This window comes from Simochromis diagramma, unplaced genomic scaffold (assembly GCF_900408965.1).
Source record: "Simochromis diagramma unplaced genomic scaffold, fSimDia1.1 OVJJ01000510.1, whole genome shotgun sequence".
NCBI lineage: Eukaryota > Metazoa > Chordata > Actinopteri > Cichliformes > Cichlidae > Simochromis > Simochromis diagramma.
Genome location: NW_024387326.1, coordinates 1,194,799 through 1,220,860, shown reverse-complemented (window position 1 = coordinate 1,220,860; position 26,062 = coordinate 1,194,799). Strand labels below are relative to the sequence as shown.

Below are 26,062 nucleotides of genomic sequence, written 5' to 3'. Positions count from 1 at the left end.
GAAAACTGAGGCTACACTACAAAAATCTCTGGGGAATGTTTACAGGATCTTGTTGAATCTGTGCCCTGAAGAATTAATGTAGTTCAGAAAGCAAAAGTGAGCCGAACCCAGTACTAGCAAGGTGTACCTAATACAGTGTCCAGTGAGTTAATGTTTTAAACTTAAAGTGTGAGCACACTGTGAGCTAATAAAGGCCTCAGGCTGTCACAGGCGAGCCTTTACAGCAGCAGGCAGGAAACTAATCAGTACAGCTGGGCCTGCACAGATGTGTAATACCTCCTGTGTGGGATGCAGACACACACACACCCACAAAGACCCAAACATAAAGGTGCAAAAACACAAGCACACACACGCACATTCATGACACTTTTGGTGAAAATTGTAGCAAAAGAAACTTTCTGATGTTTGTCTCCAATTAATTCAATGACAATAAGCAAAACCGTCTGTAGCCAAAACACTTGCTGTTATCACAAAGTCTTATACCAAAAGTTGTCAGCTTTAATTGAGTTTCTGAAAAATACAGTTTCTTTGCAAATCCCCGCTGCAGCAGACTTCCTTTGTGACTGCTAGCATTCATGCTGCTTGACTTCCTGAAAGCGGGCAGCTGAGGGGACATTATAGCAGCGGTTTTGTGCAGCTTACTGAAATAATGAAGTTGCACTGTCATCATCGACCGCGCAGATGTGACTCATCAAGTCGCCCGATCAGGAGTTAACAGCATCATACAAGAGAAGCATCCTCAACCCCAGCGAGTGCACCATTTCCTGCGTTTCCCTTTAGTCCACCAGATTAATGTAATACCAAATTGCTGAGAAAAACAATGAGCTTCGCTTCCCCTGAATTCCTGCCACGCTCTTTTGTTCTGTACCGTCCACGTGCACAGCACCACAAATCTTCACAGCAGCTGCACTTTGGCTACCTTTTTATTTATTTGTTTGACTCATGTAATGGACTTGAAACACTGTATTGCCAATTATTTTGTTTGTCCTTGGCAGCCCACACTCCAGACAACTCTTTTATGGGTTTTGTGGCAGAGGAGCTGAATGAGACAGAGAGACTGAATATTCAGAAGAACAAGGTTAAAAACATGGCTGTTGTATATGGCAAAGAAGCCAACATGTGGAAGGTCAGTATATCCAGCGCAAGCATCAATACACAAATGTGTCTAATCCACAGGAGGAGAAAAAGAATATTACATCTTGATTCATACCATGTAATAATTTTTGTTCCTAAATGTGAAATATATTTTACACTGTATAATGGAAGCACTTCAGATTTGATAAAACTCCAAAATATGATACTTTTTTAGAACCTCTAAATATCGCTTTCCTTTTTCTGTCAAACGCCCACTAGGTTTTACATTTCCTGCAAACAATTTCCTCCTCCAGGAATCAGGCCTGAAGTGTGATGCTGCAGGAACAATAGCTTTTGTTTAGAGTAAATTTTCCCTCCGAGCTGCTGCCAAGGCTGCTCCTTCTCTCTGTAACTTTGAAGCGTGTTGCAGCCTCCCTCAAGGTTTGTTTTACTTGAGTCTGGCTGCAGCTTTTGTACCTACACTGCCATGGCGCTCCCTGTTTTCTCAGAACAACTTGAGTTGCAGTGTAAGATTTGTGAAACAGAAAGATTGCTGTGTAGGAACCAGTAGTATTGGAATCTCCCCAGACAGAGAAAACCCCCTCATTGAGAACAGCCTCTTCTTCCAACTCAATTTTGAGGTTCACTTTAGAGAGTTGGACTTCTAAAGGTTCTATGAGAAGAAGCTTGACTAATGCTTTGCTATTCTTTTTGCTCCATACTGGCCTCCCTCGTTTCACTTCTCCCCTGCTTGCTTGTGGTGTCTCTCTGTGCTGTTCTGTCATTTCATGATGCATCTTTGATGGCTCCACACAGCTTCAAGTAAGTAGACCTCTTTTTTTACTTAACTCGATGCCAAATTTAAATCAAGTTTTCTTCCTAGACTTTATGTTGCCAAACGCTGCTGTAAAAGAGCCATTTCTGCAGAAACACCAGTAAAATAGTGCTGTGCAAAAGTCTTGAACCAGCCTGCATTTCTTTAGAATTTGCTAGGAGAATAGGAAAGAGCTACAGTGCCTTATTGAAACAGGCAACCATACATAGCAGTACAGTATATAAGGCAAAGTCAATATTTTGTATGACTGCCTTTATTCTTCAACACAGTCTGAGCTCTTTTTGGCAGTCTTCAGGAATAGTTCTCCAGGCTTCCTGAAGGACATTCAAAGCTCTTCTTTGGATCTCGGCTGCTTTTTGTTCTCTTCTCTGTCATCATGATCTCACACTGCTTCAGTATTGTTGAGGCCCAGGCTCTAGGGAAGCCAATCCATGACTGATAGTCCATTGTTTTTCTCTTCAGGTGTGCTCTTACTGCATGATGGATCATGTCTGTTTTAATAATTGCATCAGTTTCAATCAGATCCTTACTGGCTGACATGCAGGCCAAAACCATGACAGAAGCTCCCCTGTGTTTTATAGATGGCTGTGGACCTCCTGACCACATCCTTATATACTGATTATTTTCAGTCCAGTTCTTGTGTAATTTGACTTGCCTTAGTCCTTTCACCCTTCCACTGAGACCATTTCTGATGAGGCTTCAGTGAACAGTAAATGAATCAACAGATGTCTGTGTCTCAGATCCTGCGTCAGGTCTCTGCTGGAGAAAGGACATGACTTTCACATACTCTTCTTAGTTTTATTTAGCCTGCAATGTCTTCTTTTGTCCTCTACTTGTCAAGTTTCATCAGATTTTTTTTTAAGGACACTTTGCACACCATGTTGAGTTTTGCCTGGTTTGGAAATCACCCTGTTATCACTGCATTTTAAAAAAAAATTCAATTAAAGAAATGGGAACAAACTATGTGTTCATACAACAGGCCACCAGTAACAAAAGATATGATTTAAAATTGGTTGTTTGCCAAGTTGTCTATTGTGTTTAAGCACAACATGGGTTCATCTCTTGATTTAAGTGCATTTTTTATGTTTCAGTGATTCAGAGATCATTGTTAATTTGCTTAAATACAAAATATTGTTCTGAAAATGATCAGCTACAAGGACTGGACTGAAAATAAATTACAAGGCAGCCAATGTCCAAAGAAAAACTTTGAAAGACCTTCAGAACTATTGCTCAATAACACAATAGTACAAGAAAATCTGGCGCCTTGAAAGCAAAATATGAAGAAATATTTTGCTATGGACCTTTGTATATTACTCTAATCTCTTCCAATATATTTTAAATATGCAGAGACATGCAATATACCATCCTATGAAATTCATCAATTCATGAAGTTTTGTCAGTTGACTTTATTTTTAATCGGGACAGCCGGCTACAGTTTGAACTCACAAGTCGCCCACAGCTGCAGTTGTGAGTGAGAGATTAAACCGCAAACCTTTTCATCTTTCAAGTCTGCAGGCTTTGATTTTTTTGATGGTTATTATTATCACTTTCTGTAAAAGGAACTGTTTTCATCACCTCATTGCTTTAAAAGAAAAAGAAAGAAAGAAAGCCTGGAATGAATAATGAGCAGTAACACTTAGTTGACATTTCTAAATGATTTATGCCTCAAAGACATAGCTTTAGTAAATTATTCATAACATTCCCTCAGAAAAAAAACTTTTTAAGATAAACCAATTTAGTTTTTCTCAATAAAACTATTCAAGCAAATTATCCCCACGGGGAAACGCAGAGGATACAGTGCGCCCTGCTTTCAGTCTTTCATGTTCCTTTAAAATTCCACAGGTACAGAGTGATTTTTAGTTGCCAAGGTGATAGTGTTACTACTAGTATGTAGAGACTTGGCTCATTAGTCTGCTTTTAGCAGCCTCATTTCCATCAACCAGTACTTGTGCTCAGGTTGGGGTGATACTCTAGACGCTGTAACACATCTAGGTTTTAGGCTTACCTTTTGCAAGCTGCTGTGTGTGTAATTGTAAGGTCATATTTGAGTGATTTAAGGTGTGCAAAGTATTTAGGCATAACACCTTAGCAGAGGATGTATGTACTGAACATTTAAACAAAAAAAACAACCAACAAAAAGACCCCACAATTATACAAAGTTTCTAAATACTCAAAAAGGTTACAGGGAATCTTATAACCAGCTGCAACGTGTGCCGATAACAAGGCTAAGTTAAAACTCAATAAAATGGATTTGAAGGACTGTGGGGAAAAAAACGCTAATTTAAATGCAAATGCAGTTCACCCACCTTTTTTTAGTGTTTGCACAGACAAATTCATAATTCATACATTCATTTTTCATTTCTTGTCTTTAAGCGCTTCATTTTGCTTCCCTCTTGTTCGTGTTCAAGGGTAAGGAAAAATTTCTGGCAATCCTGCACCGCCACATGGAGATCCACGGGACTGTGTACTACGAGGCACAGCGTCCCCCAGAGGTGCCCGCCTTCGTCAAGAATCACGGCCTGCTGCCTCAGCAGGAACTTCAGCAGCTCCTCAGAAAGGCCAAGGTGCGCTTGCAATACCGACACGTCTGAGCTCTGAAAAAGCGTCAATGTTTGCGCACAGTTTCTGTATCCCAGTGGACTGGCGAAAACTTCCTGCTTTTGTAGAGTTGGAAAAAGGATTGATCTGATCAGGGTGTGAGCAGCTCTGTGTAAACACTCACAATCTGCTGATCTTTGTTGTATTCCGCACTAGTTATTCATCGGATTTGGCTTCCCGTACGAAGGTCCCGCCCCTTTGGAGGCAATAGCCAACGGCTGCATCTTCCTGCAGCCAAAGTTTAACCCTCCTCACAGCTCTCTCAATCACGAGTTCTTCAGAGGGAAGCCCACATCGAGGGAGGTAGAAACTCACAATGTTTGACTTTTTAAAAATATACAGAAGACAGTTATGCTGTCTGGTCTTAGCCGTGTTTATTGCCGGAAAGATTATTAATATATTCCACTTGTGCCTCCCTCAGGTATCCTCTCAGCATCCCTACGCGGAGCAGTACATTGGCAGACCGCATGTCATCACTATTGACTTCAATAACTCCGAGGAGTTTGACGCAACCATCCGTGAAATCATGAGGATCAACGTGCGTTCATTTTTTTGTGGATGTGTGTGTGTGTGTGTGTTTGCCATCCAATCTTAACAGCACTCATTCAACAAAATAATGGTCTTCTTATATTGTAGTCCTCCATGCTACTCACTGCTGCATACTAGCATACTGAGGTGAAAGTATAATTTACTCTTGCACACTTCACAGTGGGGTTTGACCCGCTTTTGAAGCCCTCTGAGTTTAATAGAGCTCTTAATCATGGCATCCGACGTTACAGCAAAATGCTTAGCTGGCTCCCGCTCTGCTCTCCACACTCCTAATTGCTTGAGATATTGAGCGGCTCAGTAGGTAAACTGTGCCCACACCTGAGTTTACGTGGCAGCGTTCCAGAGGCCAGCCCCACCGGCAGTACACATTGTCCACAGCAGATCTTATTAATCAATCGCACTGTGCTCAATCTGTCACCAGAACAACACAGAGCTACTGCCAAGCATCTCGCAGTTCCAAGACTCATGTGTGCCTCTACCTGTCAGGTGTGTTAAGCAGACCTTGTGTTGCCTGCTGATAGAGACAAAATAAAGTACCAGTTTTGGTATTGGTAAATGCTTTAAGTCCTAGGGGGACAAAAAAACAACACTAATCATATAAGATGAGGGAGTTTCAGTTAAAAATTTAAAAGCAGAAAGAGCAGAAGAAAACAGTTTTTGTTTTTTGTTTGCGACACGGTGGCATCATGGTTAGCACTATCACCTCACAGCGAGAAAGTTCTGAGTTCAATTCCACCATCAGGCCGGGGTCTTTCTGTGCAGAGGCGACCTGTCCAGAGTGTACCATGCCTCTCGCTCTGAGACAGCTGGATAGGCTCCAGCGCCCCCACGACCCTGACAAGGATAAGCGGATGGATTTTGTTTGTTTTGTTGTTGTTGTTTTTTTACCCTCTACATATTTAACAAGACACGGGTCGAAATGGAAGTTAAAAAAAAAAAAATCTGTTTACTAACCCATCAAACAAAACACTTTAAGAGAACTCCAAAATGTGTTTCATAACTTTTTTTAAAAGTGTGGTATTTTGGGTAATATACTTGAATCAGATTTGGAACGCTGATGCGGTTTTCATGTCCTTATAATGCATATGAAGTTAGTGCCAACAGCCAAGCGTGAAGACTGAAAAGCAGCTTGGCTCTGTCACAAAATCTGCCTACTAACACCTCAAAAGTTTAGTTATTAAGACATCACATCTTGTTTGTTATTATGCACACAAAAGCCAAAAATTGCTATTTTTCAACAGTGTCGGACTATTCCTTGATAGGAAGCAGTAACATCCCCCACTGGTTGCCTGGAAACAGGTCCCTTTGTTCACATTAGCAAAAAGAAACCTGTTTGAGTCTTTTTGCTAAGCTTAATTAACAATGGGGTGGTAGCTTCATATTTATTATACAAACAGTCGTGTAGGGTTTCTTATTTATAGAATTGTGGATCCAAGATGCACATTTGACTGAACCTCCAACTTCAATTTAGTTTTACATAATGCAACCGTCACGCTAGGGGAAAAGAGTGGTTGAACAGCTAAAAATATTGAATTTTTGTGCAATAAACTTGCGATCTCGATGCCTTTGAAATTATTGAGACCACTCGCAGTCAGCTACCTTCTTCAAACACTTCAAGACATCAAGACTGTGATAAAACTACAAGGTCGGTGTGCTATCAGTCTGTGATCAGTCTGCAATCGAATGTGGTCAGTTACTTGCAATAATGACACCATGGTGGTTAACTGGGATAAACTGGGAAAAATAACAAGTCTGTTTCCAGCTATATACACGGAAATTCACATAGAGATAGAGATGCAGATAGAGCGTCATAGATCTAAAACGGATATTCTGAAATTCCTTAACTGAGATAGTTCTTCCAGGATGGCGATTTAACTGGATTAAAACTATAGAGATGCTCAGTAACAACACATTCATATAAGAAAAAAAACAGAATACAACCAGCTGACAACCAGTCAAGTCGAGTCGCCTACTGCAAAGCAATGGATCGCAGAGAAGTTGAGCTCATTGGCAAGTATTTGCAAACTTTTGCCTGATAGCAATAGGCATTGGCATATTTGGAGACAGGTTCCCTCCCACCAGATAATTCATGCAATCACCTTGTGATTGAAAGTGACTCTGACAGCAACTCTCTGGGCCATTCTCGGCCACAAAGAGGTTGCCATCCTATTTTTATTCTTTTGCTGAAGCAGTAAGGGCCAGTCACATAGTCTAGGTTTGGTGAGTAGGGAGGTTAAGGAGCGTTGATTGTGTTGGTGTGTCCAAAGCCTCCTGGATTTTTATTCTGCTGTGAGGAGCTGCTCAGTGGCTCAAACACAGTACAGTCAAATTGTTTTCAGCTGAGAGCTCGTACTCTCGCACAGCTCAAGATGCTAAATTAGACATGTTCATTTACAGTGTGAAAAAGCCACGGTGCACTACCCTATTAATGTCAGAAAAATAAATGAATAAATAAGCAGGGAGCTCTTGACCTGATGTGCTGCTGTGCGCTCTTTCAGTGAAAACCGTTGTTTGGTCTCCCAGTCATGGCTGTAATTGTGGCTCCTGTTAGCAGTGTCAGGTCAGTTTGACATACAATTTAGTTTTTGCACCCTGTGAAAGTTTGAGATAGATGATAAAACTGCAGACACACATGTACAAGTGGCTAAAATAGGATTTTAAAGAAAGCAGTCAGAGTGCAGAGGTGCACTAGGAGATGAACTGAATTTCCCTTTTCAGTTCATCTTAAATTATAATTAGTTACTGTGTTTGTAAAAGCATTTCCTTGTAATACAATTACTTGGATAACTCTTCGGTTCGTGCAGAGTTTAAGCTCAGTGAGATGAGTCTGAGTGTAAAATTAGGCACGCTACATGTGTAGATGGCATTTAGTGTGGCTCACCTGGTTGTGTAGATTACATATTGTGAGTTTACTTACGCTTATTCACAGACAGCTCAGTGCTTAATGCTTTTTAGGGGTCTGTTCATATTCCTGCAGCTCATGTTATGGATTTAGATAGCTTAAAAAGCTGCTGGCTAAGCTTTAATGTTATTTTAATAGTACTGTGCCTTGTGGAAATTAAGAAATACTCAAATGTCTTTGTGTGTTTTTTGTCCTGTCTGTACCTACTACCAGCATAACTTGCCTCACAAATAAGCCATCGTTTTATGTCACTTTTAATGGTGTGAAATGATGAATGTTGCTCCCATTTTTTGTGACCAACCGCTTCAGTCAGTTTAGGTATATTAAATGTGCAGTCACATAAAGAATGTTTCCTACGGTTGAATTCAAATCACACTTTATGAAACTTTATTTTTTTTTTTTTTGGTCCGACTCGGATTCCATTATGTAAAGATGCCCAAAAGGCAAATTGCATTGTGGAATAGCTGATGAAGTGCCAGATACATTTCATTAAACTCAGATGAAATAAAGTAATAAGAGAGCGCTAAAAGGAACACAACGCTAAAAGGAGCCATTTATCAATTTAAGCCTGAGTGCTTTAGTGGCCTGATGGTAAACAGTGAGATCTCACTTCAGATACCACAGGGAGACATTCTGAGAGGTTTCTACACCGGGGATACCAGCAGAATCTGTTCTGTCCCGATATATTTTATAATTAGTCATGTGTTCAATCCACAGTCAGCCTCAAAAATGCTGTTATTGATATAAACACAGTCTCCAAAGATTCCAACCTGCAGTCATTATTCCCATCAGTTCCCTATGACCCTGCCTGCATCAAATATGAGAAAGAAGGGAAAACTATTGATCAGTGTTCTCTTTTGAGTTTTTTTGCATGTCGTGCCTTAAGAAAACAATTTGACAGTGATTGACAAGTCTTTACGGCAACACTATTAACTGCACCCAAAGGATCCAGAAGTCACCAAAACAGCCGTCTCAGTGCCGCGTGACCTGTGGTCCGATGTCGGTTTAATCCATTGTTTGACATATTGATGTAGTCATCACGAAAATTAATGAAATCAATTTTCCAAGCTGTCACCTGTGATGTATTAGGTCGTTGATTTTAATGCGAGGCTCGTGCCGTGATATAGGCCTTTCACAATTACGCTAATGAATGTGTCAACTGTGATTAACTATCAGATGCTCAGGGTCCTGTAATTACTACGACTTGGCTTTGCGGCCATGCGCGCATGCTCTTGTCCACTGTTTGCTCATCTGTGCACGCACGTGTGTCTGCAGGTGGAGCCGTTCCTGCCGTACGAGTACACCTGTGAGGGAATGCTCGAAAGACTCCACGCTTACATTCAGAACCAGGTGGGTCGCTCAACATTTGAATCGTGAAACGTGCTGGCACAAAGCTTAATAAATCTAAGAGCAATGATTTAATGGTGCACGTGACGCCTCCCAGCAGTTTGCTTTTTTTGTGAATAGATGTGGGCTTGAACCACAAGATTCATTGTTATGTGTCTGGCTCAAACCTTATGGCTCTCATGGAACTGGTGTTTATAACAGACACAGGCAGTAATTTATTACTGTTATACTTAAAAGAGCACTCAGGGAATGCAACACCGCCCTGTAGTGCAAGGGCTATACTGAAACTCTGATGTTTTATAATGTTTTTATTATAACATGCTGACGTCAGCCTGTTTTTTAACATTCTCTAATTCATGTGACTCTGACCTTTGACCTATGACCTTGAAGCATTACATGCTAATTAGTGAATTTTATTATCTTTATCCTTATGGTTGGAGGAAAATTGGCTGTAATTGGCTTCCATAAGCTGTGAAAACTCAAGACTTCGCAGTGTCATTGTAGCATCATAGGGCGTCCTATTGAAAAACTATATTGTTTACAGCTCTTTCCAAACACTTTCCTTTGATATATTACTCTGTATGGTTTCTTGAAATGTTTTTTCCAAGATCAACTTTGACCTTGGCCAGTTGTTCAGCCAACCTAGGTAGTCATGTCCCCCAAGGCTATTATACTGATGATAAATATTGAACATGATCAATCAAAAGTTTTGGGGTTTTGCTGATTTTCACAGTTGTTGTAAGTTTCTATAGCTTATCATGACCATTCGGATATCTTGCAACCAGAAAAGTCTTTAGAAAGTTAGGGCACTGAGTGAAGGCATTCAGGGGAAAAGGAAAATATGAATCTTTTAAGGATTATGTTTTATGCAAATTAAACACAAAACACATAACATGGTAATTACACAGCTTTAGACTAGTTAGTAAGGACCTTTTTTCCACATTTATGTATCAATGTGAGTGAAGCCTAAGAGACCATTTGATCCATAATGACTGTGTTCAGAGGGAAAAAAACAAAAGAACTTGACATCTAGTTGACCAAACTCTCTTAATTCCTCTTGAAAATGGAAATTAGTTATGTGGGAACTGTGCCTATTGCTAATATACAGTCAGTCAGTTAAAAGTGTGATCAACTGCACATCCTCTTGATCAGGTTGTGTTGACGATACATCAGTGAAACCATAAGAAAACTGAAACATGGAATAAGTGAACATAAAACTGCTAATTTTTGCGAGACCTCCCTTAATGTTTTGGTATTGAACTTGTTTTAACACCAACTAAGGGTATAGAGACAGTCACATGAAGAGACAAGAAGCCCAGTGTCACTCAAGGGAATACGCTGTAATATTATATTTTCTTTATGATTCAAATATAAAAAAGACAGAGGATGTAACACTGAATAATAAGCGCTTTGTTCTGGGCTGTAAACTGATGTTTTGTAAAGTCAGTTTCAATAGTTATTAATATTATGCACTGTATGATGCCATTGTAGAAACTACCGAATAATTCTTCTGAATACATTTAATCCATTCATTAGTTAATGCTACTTATTAGATATTTTAATAGATTAAGACCTGTTTTTATATCTATTATAAATCAAATATGGCTGCTAATGCAGTGTTTTGATGTATCAAACAGTTTTATTCAGAGTCATTGTTTGTTTGCCCTGAATTTATATGGATGTCACAATAATTATTATCACATTCATGAGTCTGTTGACGCTACTGACAAACTAAAGGCACACATGTGTGCAGTGTTGCCTCAGAGGACTAATCTGACTATGTGTGTATATGCTAATATATAAGAATGCAGGAGTATTGCCTGCATACTTGATAAAGGTCAGATGGACTGTTATGTTCTAGCTTATTAAAAATACCAGCAGTAAGTGAGACAGCATGCAAGAGTTCTGCTTAATAGTTTTCATGTCCACCTTTCAAGGTGTCTTAATAGAGGTAAATTCAGTCCTAGAGTGGATTATGGCTGGGGAAAAGAAGCGTAACATTTAAACACAAGGTTAAGAACAGAAAGGATGCGTTTATTTAATTCTGCTCATCGGGTCGATCCCCTTGACAGAAGAAAGGAATTAATTGGCTCTCATGTGAAGCTCCAGCTGTTTCAGAGGAGCGAGCTCGCTGTTGCATTTTAAATCTTTGTTCCTGAGCCAGTGCATTTTATTTTCATTATATTTTAATTGTTTTCAAGTATTTTAGTTATTAATTCAATCTATTTGAAGAGATATATACACTATATTGCTAAAAGTATTCAGTCTCCCATCTACATCACCGAATTCAGGTGTTGCAATCACTTCCATGGTCATAGGTTTATAAAATGCACAGAGGTGGCCAACTTCTGCAGAGTCAGTCACTGCAGACCTCCAAACTTCATGTGGCCTTCAGATTAGCTCAATAACAATGTGTAGAGAGCTTCATGGAATGGATTTCCATGGCTGAGCAGCTGCATCTAAGCCTTACATCATCAAGCACAGTGCAAAGTGTTTGATGCAGTGGTGTAAAGCACGCCACCACTTGACTCTAGAGCGATGGAGACGTATTCTCTGGAGTGATGAATCACACTTCTCCATCTGGCAATCCAACAGATGAGTCTGGGTTTGGCAGTTGCCAATAGAGCAGCAATTGTCTGACTGCATCATGCCAAGTGTGAAGTTTGGTAGAGGGGGATTATGGTGTGTGGTGGATTTTCAGGAGTTGGGTTTGGCCCCTTTGTTCCAGTAAAAGGAACTCTTAATGCTTCAACATACCAAGACATTTTGGACAGTTTCATGGAGAAATTTTTGGGGATGACCCCTTCCTGTTCCAACATGACTGCACACCAGTAAACGAAGCCATAAATGTCCATAAAGACATGGATGAGTGAGCTTGTGGAAGAACTTGACTGGCCTGCACAGAGTCTGTGCAGAGACTCCGAGCCAGGCTCATCCAACATCAGTGTCTGATCTCACGAATGCGCTTCTGGAAGAAAGGTTTAAACACTCCTAAACCTTGTGGTAAGCATTCCCAGAAGAGTTAAAGCTGTTATAGCTGCAAAAAGTGGGCCAACATCATAAAAAACTATATGGATTCAGAACGTCATGTCACTCAAGTTCATATATGTATATATAAGGCAATAATCTGTATCCTATTTTAAGTATTTATTTTCTTGTTCTAATGCTTCTCAAATGTGTGGTAGAAAGCTTCTTTGTCCTTGCTTATCTTGATGGTTGCAATGTTCTGGTGAAACATGTGTTGATGGTGCATTCATGTGATCCTGTGTTTGAATGAGTGAAAACAGTGTTTGAGGAATATCCTAACATGACCTTTGACAAGTCTTATTCAAGCTTTTATTTCTGAATTCACATACTGACCTTACTTTTAAAGGCGTTCCCTTTCTGAAGTTTTCAGTTGTTTGTCCACAATATTTATCCCTCTGCTAGACTGACTGGGTCAGCAATTAAATCCCTTTTTCCTGGCACCGGCTGCAAGCTCAACAGATGGGCACAGGGTTTGGTTTTTTTTGTTGTTTTTTGGGGGTGTTTTTTCGGCTTATATGTAATGTCCTTGATTTCTAACATTTGCACACATCAAAATGAGAAATGAACAATCACCATGTGTTTAACCGTATCTCTTTCTTGGTATTACTGCTACTTTCAAGTTATTTTAAAAAAGAAAATCATCTGAAATATTAAAACACACACACACACTCTTATCTGCAGAATGTTTACAGATGTCGTTGTCCTCAATGAGCTCTGTCATGTTTTGATGGTTGGTATATTGTCTGGCAGTGGCAGGTTAAGGAAATGTGTTAGCCTCTGTTCTGCTCTGACACCCTCTCTTCCCCCGCTGTCAGAAATAATACACACACAATAATGTACACACACACACACACACTCTCACTCTCACTCTCAACATGCCGTGACTGACTGAGACTGTGACTAGCCGCCTGGTGTGTACAAGGGCAGACTTCCAATCAGACTCTCCTCCCTGTTCTTTCTGCCACTTTCTTAAACCTTTTCTTTCCTCTTTTCCAATTTTACTTCTAACTCCTCAAGTTCCACACATCCTTTAGCCTCATTTTTCTACTTTCTGACCAAAACCGTCACACTCGTTATCTCCCACTATGAATACCCCTCGCCTCTGTTTGCTCTAGCAGAGCTCTAACTCCTCTCTGACCCTCATACAATAAAGTTTGATGGCAGCTCACTTTTTTTTTTTGTTTTTCTAAAAATGGTGTCTGTGTGATGACACAGCAGGGCGCAAACACACACACTTGCCGGTTACTTGGTTATTCCAGTTGCTTGTTATTGCAAGTATCTCATCAGCCAATCACATGGCAGCAACTCAGTACATTAAGGCACGTAGATGTGGCCGGGATAACCTGCTGAAGTTCAAAGCGAGCATCAGAATAGGGAAGGAAGGTGATTTAAGTGAGTTTGAACGTAGCATAGTTGTCGAGCCAGAAAGGCTGGTCTGACTGTTTCAGAAACTGCAGATCTGCTGGGATTTTTCTGCACAGCTTCTCTTGGCTTTACAGAGAATGGTCTGAAAAAGAGAAAATATCCAGTGAGCAGCAGTTAAATGCAGTGAAAATGCCTCATCGATGCCAGAGGTCAGAAGAGAATGGCCAGACTGCTTCAAGCTGATAACAAGGCCACAGTAACTCAAATAATTGCTTTTTATAGTCAAGGTATGCAGAATGCACAGCATGTCAAAGCTTGAAGCAGATGGGCTACAAAATCGGAAAACAGAAAATACAAAACGTTGCCTGCACTGATGGGTTTTGATTTTTGCTGCAACATTCGAAGGTTAAGGTCAGAATTTGGTGTAAACAACATGAAAGAATGGTTCCATCCTGCTTTACGTCAGTGGTTCAGGCTGCTGCTGGTGGAGTAATGGCGTGGGTGATATTTTCTTAGCACACTTTGGGCCCCTTAGTACCAACTAAGCATCATTTAAATTCCACAGCATACCTGGGTATTATTGCTAACTGTCCATCCCTTTATGACCACAGTAGATCCACCTTCTAATGGCTGCTTCCAGCTTGAAACCAGTTCATGTTGGCGCCATATCTCAAAGCTCAGATCCTCTCTAACTGGCTTCTTGAACATGGCGTCACTGATGGAATGAAGAATGTCTAAAAAGAATTACTGAAGATTTAATATAGTTTCAAGCCCTCCGTCTCCTCATCTCGCCCCTTTCACACTTTCTTATTTTGCTGATGAACACTGCATATGCGTGTGCGCGCGCGAGTATGCAATCAGGAATGTAGTCTGCTTTTAGGAGTGGAAGTACAGCAGAGATTGAGAGATTGGAAGTCTGGTTATTGCCTACGGGAACTGGGAGTCTATTTAATAAACGGGTCTGGAGGCCAGAGGGATATGTCAGAGAAATGTTATTACCTGGGTTTTATGAATAGCCCCAGCAAGGTGGGGAGGGGTCTAGTCAGCCTCTCACCAGAGCCCTAATTCTGCCTCCAAATCCTATTTACTACTGGGTGCCATGACTACATCCATGTTATTTCCATATAGGATGACAAGGACTTCCCACTTTTGATAAGCAACTCTTTGTATTTAACAGCTCCTTTATTATTTTAGTAGCATTTAACGTGTTGCTAAACATAAAGTACTTTTTTTTTTTTAAAATCAGAGTTTAGTTTTTGTTGTATATTTTACTTTTTCCCTTTCTTTCCACCTGCAGGACTTTTGTTCCCCTGAAGCTCCGTTTCCTCCCGTAAACTCATCTCAGGCTTGGTTGGGCAGTGCTCCCAGTCCTTTCAACCTCCTACCCAACTCCAGAATCCTAACCTGGGCCTCCAACGCCAGCTCCTTCTCATCCTGGCCTCCTCTCACTGCACTCCGTGTCGTGGCTTCACTCGAGAGCGAGTCGTGTGTGAAGGCATGCCAGACTGCAGGACTAATCTGTGAACCCGCCTTGTATCGTTTCATTAACATTAGGGAGACTTTCAGCGCGTAAGTCCTTTTTTCCTGAATTTGTTGAATGATGAATCGTTTTTGCGTGCACATCTCTTGCGTGCCTGTCCTAACTCAGAAAAAAAAAAAAATTCTCAGCATCTGAGTGTTTTTTAGGTTAATATGACAAGTTAATTTACAAACAAACATTTGAGGGATCCTGCTGGCATCACTAAAATAAAGGTTACAAGTTCCATAGTTCATGTTTAAATGTGAATGTGATGTAAATTTATTCTAAAAAGGAAACTTCAGCTGTGATGTGCACTCATCTGAAACATCTAGTGCAGTTTTTTTATTTTCATTGTTTTTTCTGCAAACTGTAACATCTTAAAAGTCCATCTCACTGAGCTCATTCTACAAATAATTATTTGATTGCATTCCATCAAAGCATCACCACGCCTCATTTGCACTTCTAGTTTCAGTATTATACAGTAGTACAAAGTACTGATGAAACAACTGGATCACCCTTTCCTCTGTTTTACTGCCATTATGAACAACAGCCGTAGTAAATACATTAAAGGGTTTTATTAGTGGGTTATTTATATATAAATTGTCATGAAGAAAGAGAGTCATTGCTCATAAAATGAGGTCGGATCTTCACACGTAGTTTGTTTTATTAATAATAATAATAATGGATTGGATTTATATAGCGCTTTTCAAGGCACCCAAAGCGCTTTACAATACCACTATTCATTTCACTCTCACATTCATTACACTGGGGAGGCAAGCTACAGTTTGTAGCCACAGCTGCCCTGGGGCAGACTGACAGAAGCGGGCTGCATATCGCGCCATCGGCCCCTCTGGCAAACACCAGTAGGCACGTAGGGGTACGTGTCTTGCACAGGGCCACAACGACCAGACAGAGAAGCCCGGGATCGAACCGGCAAACCTTCCGGTTACCGCTGCTGATTTCCCAACCCCCTGAGCCACGGTCGTCCCGTTTAAAGGATGGTTTCATTTCTTTAGTGAGCGTCCTGAGTAATCGTTCACAATACATGCTGGTAAAAGTAACTGAACTCATGAGTCTTTAGTTAATTGTGCGCCTCCTTCATCTGCAGCTCATCATGTTGCTTCAACACGTTGCTTTCAGACATTGCACGTCAATGCTTTGGGAATTTGAACCGTTCCTCCAACAAAACTCTCAATATTTCTCAGGTGTAGCAATTTATTGGCCTACTTGGGCACTCAAAGCACTTTATACAACATCTGTCGTTCACCTATTCACACAAACACTTTTTTCTAAGTCTAAGTGCTAACTACCTAGCATCCACAATCTGATGAACACACTGGAAGCAGCTTCGGGGTTCAGTATCTTGCCCAAGTTTACTATTTTATTCAAGGTTGCAGACTGGAGCTGCCAGGGATTGATCTACATCCTGAGCCACAGCTACCCTACAATTATCAGATTTTGCTTTAAGGTCAGCATTCCTACTTCAATTTGTTCATTTTTACCCACTTTCTTGTCTTCATATGACACGAAAGTGGGTTTTGGTCATCATGTTCCACAGTAGGCACAGTAGGTGTTAACACTGTGCTGTGCCTTTTTTGAGAAGTTTTGTCACCTGTCCACAGAACATTTCCACGGAAACCTGTTCCAGGATTACAAGTATTGCTCTTTCTCGGATTTTTGCAGGACACACAAACTTTAAGAAGTGTCATTAGCGCAGTGGTTTACAGTGCATTATATATATATATATATATATATATATATATATACACACACACACACACACACACACACACACACACACACACACACACACACACACACACACACACACACACACACACACTGTAAACTGTGTCCTCATCCTTTGTCTTTGTTCCCAGGCTGGACTTTCAATGTGAAGGAGTGGAGTCTGAGAAGAACCACCTCTTTCCTGCTTTCTCAGCAGAGCATGCTGAATGCAGCCTGCAGCAGGACCCCTTGCTGTTCAGCTGTGCCGGCTCCAGTGCCAAATACCGACGCCTTTGCCCCTGCAGGGATTTTCGCAACGGCCAGGTGGCATTGTGCAAGGACTGCTTATGACCAGAAGAGGACCTGGATGATGGAGGCTCTTTTGTAATCCTTGGGTAGGAAACTCACTGGCAAGAGACAGTGTGATAAAAGCAGCAAAGCATACACACTGACTGTGCTACCTTACCTCTGACCCAGAACTGGCTACCAAAGTAGGTAAGGTGTAAACGTCTCAGGGATCTGCATGATTGTACTTTGAGTCTGGAGGGTTTGAAGCTTCACTGTACAGATGTTCTGCATCAGTCTTTACAGAAATCACGATGAAATGTAAAACTTAATGGATGAGTTATATGAGTAATCAAGAAAGATTTGAATAAAAAAAAAAATGCTTGATTTTCACAAGTGTGGTTACTTGTTGTTGTGTGAATATTTACAGTGTCATAGTGGAGTTGGATATTTGTACTAGATGCACCCAAAGCCATTTACACTATATTGAGATGTACTATTTTAAATGTCCGTGATGAAATTTGTACATAAGTGTTGTTTAATAAAATACATACAGGAAACATCGTCTTTTTCTATTTAAAAAAGTACTCTACTGGCTATCAGTCTCTGTATCTAAACACATTTTAATACAGGTCTCTGAGGGTTTTGAGAGAGCACATCTTCCATCACGGTCAGAGCTCCTTCTTGTAATGTCACCATCTGAAATGTTCTGGATCCGCACCAAAATTTAATGAGGTCTGTCTTTTCAAATGCTTCAAATTTTCACAATTTCTGGCTAGACAGATTTCTTCAGTAAACTTGCTGATTTACAGACATGACAATGCACAAATCGTGATTTTAAAGTGAGGTAAAACTATCCATCTTTTATTATCTTTTTATGGCAAAATATAACAATTACTTCTTTCAGCCTGATTTATACGGACATAAAGCTTTGTTGGCACAGACTCGTTGGTTATAAAGTATACTTTGGATACAAGATGACACTTCTTGGTTTGATTCCTGCAAGAATATTTGAGGGGGTTTTTCCCCTATATTATATCCTAAGCTGATTTGTTATAATAATATATTCCTCATAAGGCACATCTCTGCAATCCTTGTACTCTATCCCTTGCAAAAATTTATACTGTCTTTATAGATAAACGCATGCCTGCTTAGGTAGCAGAACAAATGGCGAAAATAATGGAGTCAGACATCAAACTTCAATACTTGGATGATAAAAACACAGCTTCCCAACCCAAGACACATTTTACAATATGCTTCTATATCACTCATGGAAAGGGTTTAATATTGTTACCAGGTCGTATCAGAATAGTGTTCATTTGGTAACCGTATCTATTCTCCAGCTCACTCTGCCTATGAAATCACTCCTTTCCAGCTAAAGGTGCAGAAAATCTACAGTTTTCACCACAAAATTTCCTCCTTACTTTTTCAGCACTATTTTATGCATAGCAGGTGCAAGGAGGATTTTTTTTTTTTTTTTTTTTTATAACGAAATGATTTAGTAAGATTATGTACCTACTTGATTTAACTGCAGCCTCGTGTTGCTGTGGAGACTGACCTTCTCTTTCATTACAACTGAATAACGAAAGCTCGTCATAGTCAGAGTGAACTGGCTGAATGATTACAGGGGCCAGAGACTCTTTCAGTATGTGTGTGTGTGTATTTATATATATATGTAGATTAGGCTGGCAATGACGGAAAGATGGATTTTACCCAGGACGTATAAGAAACTGCATCAGAATTTAAATATTTAAATTATGTCAGCAGTAATGAGACACATTATTCAAGAGTGATATTCATATGCAATATGATATTGTATCTTGGCAGACTGGCAAATCAGTGATTTTATCTCCTGCTAACGTACATCACTCACTGTAATGCTGCTATCTGCTATCATCTTTTTTACATTTGCTTCTGCTGTTAAAGAAAATATCTTTATCTAGAAAAACAAAGCTATAAAAAGAGCATATATGTACAGACTATAAAGTATTTCAAATTTCACAGCATGGCACAGTGAAGATGGAAAATAGCTCTTTCCCACACACTTCTCTTTAAGTACCTTTTCCAGACTGAGGGAGAAAATATGCTGTATAGTATTTTTTATTTATTTATTTCAATTTTTTTTAAAGGGGTCTGGAAGTATAGTTCTTCAGGTTTTCTGAAGGTCCGGTCCAGCCCTCGTACCTAAACATTTTCACAGGAATGTTTTTTTTTTGTTTGTTTGTTTGTTTATTTTTTTCAGCCAATTAATGCTGACTTGTGAATTATTCGAGGAAAAAATAAGTAACTAAAAGCGAAGAACCAAATTTTAAAATTTTAAATTTCAAACTCACTGCTAAAATACTGTTGCACAAACACAGAATTGTTCCCATTTCTATAAAAACGTTTGATGCAAACAGTTTGACAGGCTTAAAAATTGTATTCTTGCACCAACAATGTGATTTCTAAAACAATATTAGCTGAAAACTTGGCATATTTCAATTTGATGTGCAGTGTATCAAGTGAAAACTGACAAACACAGGACAAAAGAAGATATTTCAATCCTAAATAAAAGCATGAACAGTATATAAACACATGTCATTAAGAAAGGACATGAAACTCCAGCAGGGACTTGACACAGAACCTCAGAAATTTATCTAAGCCTTAAGTTGATCTTTCTACTGTTCACTGAATCGTCATTAGAAATGGTCTCAGCAGAAGGATGGCCGGCGAGAAGCCATTCTTAAGGAAGGGAAACGGGGAGAAAATGCTGAGGTATGGCGAATTACACAAGAACTGGACTGAAAATCTGTTGTCAGTATGTATACAGGAGGTCAAGAGGTGGGTACAACAGTGCATGACTGTAGCCATCTGTAAAACTCGGCGGAGGCTGTGTCATGGTTTGAGGCTCCATTTCAGTCAGTGGTGTTGGGGATCTTCTCAGAACTGATGGAATTATGGACACAGAAAAGATTCACCACACAATACCATCCTGAAAACATCTGACTGTGATCATTGTCATTCTGAAAAATGGAACCAAGCACAACACAAGTGCAGTATAAACATCCCGGGATAGAAAAACAAAAAATGAAACACTAACAGTTATTGACTGACCATGCCTGAGCCTGGATCTCAACATTACCGAAGCAGTGTGGGATCATCTTGAGTGAAACTGGAACAAAAGGCAGCCAACATCCAAAAAGGAGCTTTAAATGCCCTTTAAGAAACCTGTGTTCAGGATGTGCTAAAGAATAAAGGTGGTCATATCAAACATTAACGTTCAAGCTGAACTGATTCTATTTATTACCACGTGTTTCCATTTAATAAATCACTCCATCTATTTTGTATTTGCATATTAAAACTTTTCCAGAATTGATCTCAGAATTCCAACGTTAATCTTAGAATTCTGAGGACAAAAAGTCAGAATTCTGAGATTAAATCTCAGAACTAATCTCAGAATTCTAACGTTTTCAGAATTCTGACTTTAAATCTCAGAATTCTGGAAAAGACGAAAAAAAAGGATGTGCCCACTCTTCTTTTTCTTCCGTACTTCAGTATGGTTTATGGTGGCTGTAGTGTATAGAATGCCTTCAACAATGAATCTCCATGTTAGCACACATAGGTGATCACTCAATTTTGGGCCAGTGGTCATTATAGTGTGCATTAATGTTTTTTTTGTTTTTTTTACAGTCATCATTATACTGCTCATTTGCTTTGATCTACTGACCGTAATGTTAGCATTTTTCCTTTATTTCTTTACTAACGTTGGCACACTTCCATGGGGCGCTAGCACCAATAAGTGCTGTGTGAGGCTGCAGTCCTTTGTGTTGATCTCATACCAAGTAAATTCAGGGTCAGTCCTGCTCATAGTGCATTGATCCTATTAACCTCCTATACTATTACCTGTGTTGGTATTGATACTATGGATATTTAGATCAGTTCTCCCACCTGTAGCATCAGTAAGCAGCTCTCTGTAACTTCAGCTTTAAAGACTCTTCAACGCTTTAGTCGATCTCGTTAACGTTTAAAAATGATCTGTTCTAACCTGATGTAGGCTGCTCTGCAAAATTTGTAGCAATATTTGATACTTTTTGATTTTGTTTGTGTGGGATTTATGAAACCACTAAGTGAAGTTGAATATTCAGAGCTATTTAAAATCACCTTTACAGATGGACATTTTAATATGCACAGAATGGCTGCAATGTCACTGAAGTCATTATCATGTGAGCCGCTGCTCCACTGAAGCTGAAACCCGTCACTATGATAAGAGGATTTTAATGAGAATCCTCTGAAGACAGAGCTCGAATTTGCCAGTTTTCATTTAATGACGGCGCTAGTGTTTCTTTGACTGATAGTAAGGACCATTTCACAATGTGCCCATTTCTCCTCTCCAATTTATAATCTCTAAACTAATATTGAAATTTCTCTTGATCCTCCAAAACCACAGGATGAAAATTATATGTGTGTGGCAAGAGCAGTCAGGAAGGCTTTGAATCTTTTAGGACTTTTATGGCGAGAAATGGAGTGTTGAACAAAAACCTCTTAGACTTAAACTCGCGTATAAAGAATATAAATGTAACACTTCAGAGGGTTTTTTTTTTTTTTAGATGGTATTTTTTTCTGAAGTAACCCTAAAAAGCTGCACCCACCTTTAAGTGCTTTTCTATTCAGCTCTCTTTTTCTCCATTTCACCACTTAAAAAATATCCCTAATATTCCAGGAAGAAAGAACTGCCACAGCAAGAAACGGGTCTTGCAGAAACCACGCAATGACGGGTTGACATCTTACAGATAAAATGTGCTTCTTTCACACATGTTTTGTCTTGAAGACCCGTTGACGTCAGGCCTCAGGCAAAATAGCCTGTGTGCTGCTGCCGTGTTCCAGAAAGAAGGCCTGCGAGCTCCAAGCTCAGCTGTGTGAAGCCCTTCTGCAGCCAAAGAAAGAAAGAAAATCTATTTCAAGTCTGCGTTTTACAATTTTACTGAGATTCAAATTGTGCACTTCAGACAGCTTGCAAGTTTTGATGAATATATGCACACAGTTTGGTTAAGACAGAATGCCAGCTCAAAAAGCCAGCCTTTTAAAGTTTTTAATGTTGGCTATAGCTAAATAATGTTGAAACATAATGTCTTTATCCAGCCATAGCCAGGGAAGACAGCAAGCTATAATTGTTATGTTAAGTGATTTTGGTACGACTGTTTAAGTTATTGAGAGAGCAAACTTATTAGTTAAATGTGCTGGCTGCAGTTCATCCTGAAAGTTAAAAGCTGACGAGAACAGCCTCCTCGTATCCAAACATTGGATACGAGGCTGAGTATGATGCCCTGATTTCCATTGGCAGTATCCCCAGCTTCCAAACGGCACAGAGATGCTTCAGCTAAGACAGTCCAACATTGTCCAAATTGTTTCACTTCCAAGTGAAGATAAAGATGAAGATAACCTACTCCTTTCAAATTTTCTAAATTTGGGATGGCACGTTTGGGGAATTCTCAAGGTTACGATTTAAAAAACAGGTCAGTGCAGCATTTCCCCAGATTTCTGAGCATTTCACGCCCAGCTCCACTCCTCCGAGACGGTGACACTGTGGGCAGAGTGATCACTTTAGTCCAGATCTGTCATCATTAAGAATCGCATGAAATCTCCTACATATGTTCAGTATGTGTTAGCTGTTTAAGCAGCAGTTTTAGCAACGGACCAACTTTTACACGTCACTATATGATTCATGGTGTGGCAGGCCACCTTTTTCAAAGAGAAAGATCACACAGACTAGGATTAATACGTTTTCTCAACGCACCGCAGGCATCTTCATTCGTCCCGCTTCACGCTCAGCTCCTCACCAGTGCCCCTCGCTGCTCCCTTATTCTCTTCAACTCCTCTTCGTTTCATCTTTTTCTAGTGCTTCTCAATTTACACAGGTTTCTCTTTCTCCTCAGCCTCTTTTGAAACCACCATCATCCCTTCCTCAAAATTGAAATGGTTCCTTTTTTCTTATTTCCTCACCCTATTTTTTTTAAAGAAAATTTCTCCATGACCAATTCCCATCCTTAACATTGCTGTAGTTTTGATACTATTTTTCAAACAGCCCCCCCCCCCCCCCCCCTCTCTCTCTCTCTCTTCAGCCCGTATCTTTTTAGTATGGGTGATGGAGTGGGGGCTGTGCTGCCTTCTGTTCATGCTGCTTCACCGCTGCCTCCCACAAAGATAAATGTATCACACATAATGGTTCTGGCCCCCCATGTGTGCACGCTATATGTGGATATCTTTCTCTATAACAATAGGTGTGAAAAACTGACACTCTCATAGAGAGAGTACTTGGACTGATGGACGTAATGGACTGAAAAGAAATATTAGTTAGATTGTGATCTAAACTAGAACAGCACTCAAAGTACTCGTCCTCCTTCAAACCCAGCGTCCAGTCACGTAATTTTAAAGACGGTGAACCACATCAAAGTTTTATCGGTTCACTGGTTTGCCAGACCCCACGTCTCCAACAAGTTCTAATTTTGATCTGATAGTTTTTGTGTATTCTTGGTGAGAGACAAACAGATCACTTGGCAGATGAACTGTATTGTTTCTGGTCATCAATATGTATGAAAAAATGATTTTCAAATGTAGTTCTGTTAGAGGATACCTCTCCAGCAGTCACTGCAGACGGTATCTCTGCCACAGTGAGAACCGAGCTAGTGGTATCTGGTCACTGCCTTTTTTGTCTTTGAGCATAATTACACATAATCTACCCCAGAGGTGACACATTGTTTAAGAATCCATTCAGTTTGGTGCAGATGCAGATAACTTCAGAAACAGTGAACTGAACTGCCTTTGGTGGAGAATGTCATCTGTGGGTTTATAGATTTACATACTTTTTCAGTCTGTTTGCTTTCCTTCATTTCAACCTTTTGTTATCAACTTGTTCATCACAACTGAATAACAACTAAGTGGGCTATCAGCTATAAAAAATAATTGATTACAGTATTGTTTGATTTGTGGATTTAGTCCATTATTACAGGGTTGCTATGCAACATGATAATGCCATATCAACCCAAATTAATGTTTTGTGGACATTCTAAGGTGTTATAAGTGCACAATGAACACTTTGTGGATTATGTGCGCTATGTGAACTCATTTTTAGGGTATGTGGTTGCAAATATATATATATATATGAACCTTCAGGAAGCAAAGGTGCATCTTTGTTCCAGTTTCAGTGTCTTAACTCCTGATCATCTACTCGGAGTTAGCAAAAAATAAAGCGTTTGTGTATTGTGGTGTTTATATACAGTCACAAATCAACTTGGCTTTTTAACATGGCACGCAAATTTTCAATAAAATTGAGGTCAGGGTTTTGTGAAGGTCAGCCCAGAAGCTTTATGGGTCATTCCTAAGCAACTGCAGACTCCAATATCATCACTTGAAACTACTGTTTGAAGTTACTGGTTATTCAGATGTGTCAATACTTTGGGTCTTCTTCCAGGACATGGCAAACTGTCACCCTCAGATGTGAGGGAATTGGTTAAAAATTCACCAAGGCTCAAGCCTGCCATGAACTGGAAAATGCTGATACACCAGTGTCTCTGTCCACTGTGAAGTTGTGAAGTTTTAAATCTCCATGAAACAAGAGGGTTCCAACCAAGGAAGAAGCTCCTGTTCCAAAATTCACACATTCAAGCTTGACTGAGATTTGCAGCCGTCCACATGGACGAACCTAATGCCTCCTGGAGAAAAGTGTTATGATCAGTGTAAACCAGTGTAAATTAAATCTACCAGTTATGCCAAGAACAGCGGTCAAATATACTGCCAGAATTACTCTAGTAGTTGGCTGATGAATGCCAAAAGTATCTTGCGAAGGGAATTTTAACTTATTTTTAGGGTTGGCATATGTAAACTTTTGACCCTGTATGTATATTTTTGGAGGTAATCCAAAATAAATTGAAACTTGTGCATCCAATTGCTGAATTTCAAAGTTGTTAAAGATTCATGCTGTCGAATAATTCCACTCTGGAAAAAGAAACGTTTAAAGAAATCATTAAGAGCCCAAAATTGCCATGACATTCATGTCCATGATGAGTTTATGTAAACCTTTGACCACAACTGTATTTTGTCTTTTACTAGCACATGCTTACTATTTTAAAATTGGTCTGCTGCTATATAGCAAAGTTCATTGTCTACCACAATAAAGCAGACCTCATTTTAACTGGAGGCCTTAGAGATATGAGAACTAGAAAGTGCAAACAGAGAAAGTATTGAAGCAAACAGACTCATGTTGATTTTTCAGCTTCACACCCTTCAGTACAGCCAAACCAGAACACACACTATAATTAAAACAGGATACGCTTCAAATTTGATCTGCAGTGTTGCCCACAGATGGTGTTAAAACTCTTTCATGGTTCGCTAGAAAGTTCACCAAAGGTTACACACTGTTGAGGCAGTTTGAGTCAGAAGAGGCAGAATTATTATTGATTGTTTAGCACTAGAAATCTATCATTTGTAAAGATTTTATATGTATTTTTCTAACACCATACATCTGCAAACATAAGGTACTTTTAAAGGGTGGATGTATGCTCAAAATAATGGATGACACAACAGTCATTGGTTTGATTAACCAACAATGATGGGACTGCATACAGTGAGGAGGTGCTAAACCTGGCAGCATGGTGTTCTACCAGCAATCTCATCCTAAATATAAGACAAAGGAGATTGTGGTAGATTTCAAGAAGAAAAGGGGTGCACAGAGAGTCCCCGGCTTCTAATATCTGTGGTTGAATATCACTAAGGTCATCTCCTGGTCTGCACACACCTCCACTGCCATCTATGTTTAAAAAGGCTGGGCAGACTTTCACAAGATCTCCTTTTTCCTGAA

At 39.8% G+C, this 26,062-nt stretch overlaps 1 protein-coding gene across 5 annotated transcripts in view; it reads left to right on the top strand.

Annotated features, from left to right (window-relative positions):
• The window catches only part of LOC120717839 (alpha-1,6-mannosylglycoprotein 6-beta-N-acetylglucosaminyltransferase B-like), a 68,522-nt gene extending 50,754 nt beyond the window's left edge, over positions 1–17,768 (top strand). For 4 of the 5 annotated variants that reach the window (XM_040006101.1, XM_040006102.1, XM_040006104.1 and 1 more), the window contains 8 exons: positions 996–1,126; positions 1,891–1,896; positions 4,318–4,473; positions 4,664–4,810; positions 4,929–5,045; positions 9,234–9,308; positions 14,995–15,266; positions 17,097–17,768. In XM_040006101.1, coding sequence (XP_039862035.1) covers positions 996–1,126; positions 1,891–1,896; positions 4,318–4,473; positions 4,664–4,810; positions 4,929–5,045; positions 9,234–9,308; positions 14,995–15,266; positions 17,097–17,295 — 1,103 coding nt within the window. In that variant the 3' untranslated portion in view covers positions 17,296–17,768. Of the gene's footprint in view, positions 1–995; positions 1,127–1,890; positions 1,897–4,317; positions 4,474–4,663; positions 4,811–4,928; positions 5,046–9,233; positions 9,309–14,994; positions 15,267–16,606; positions 16,944–17,096 lie in introns of those variants that run through there. The other variant, XM_040006105.1, reaches the window with a different exon arrangement.
• The last annotated feature ends 8,294 nt before the right edge of the window (positions 17,769–26,062 follow it).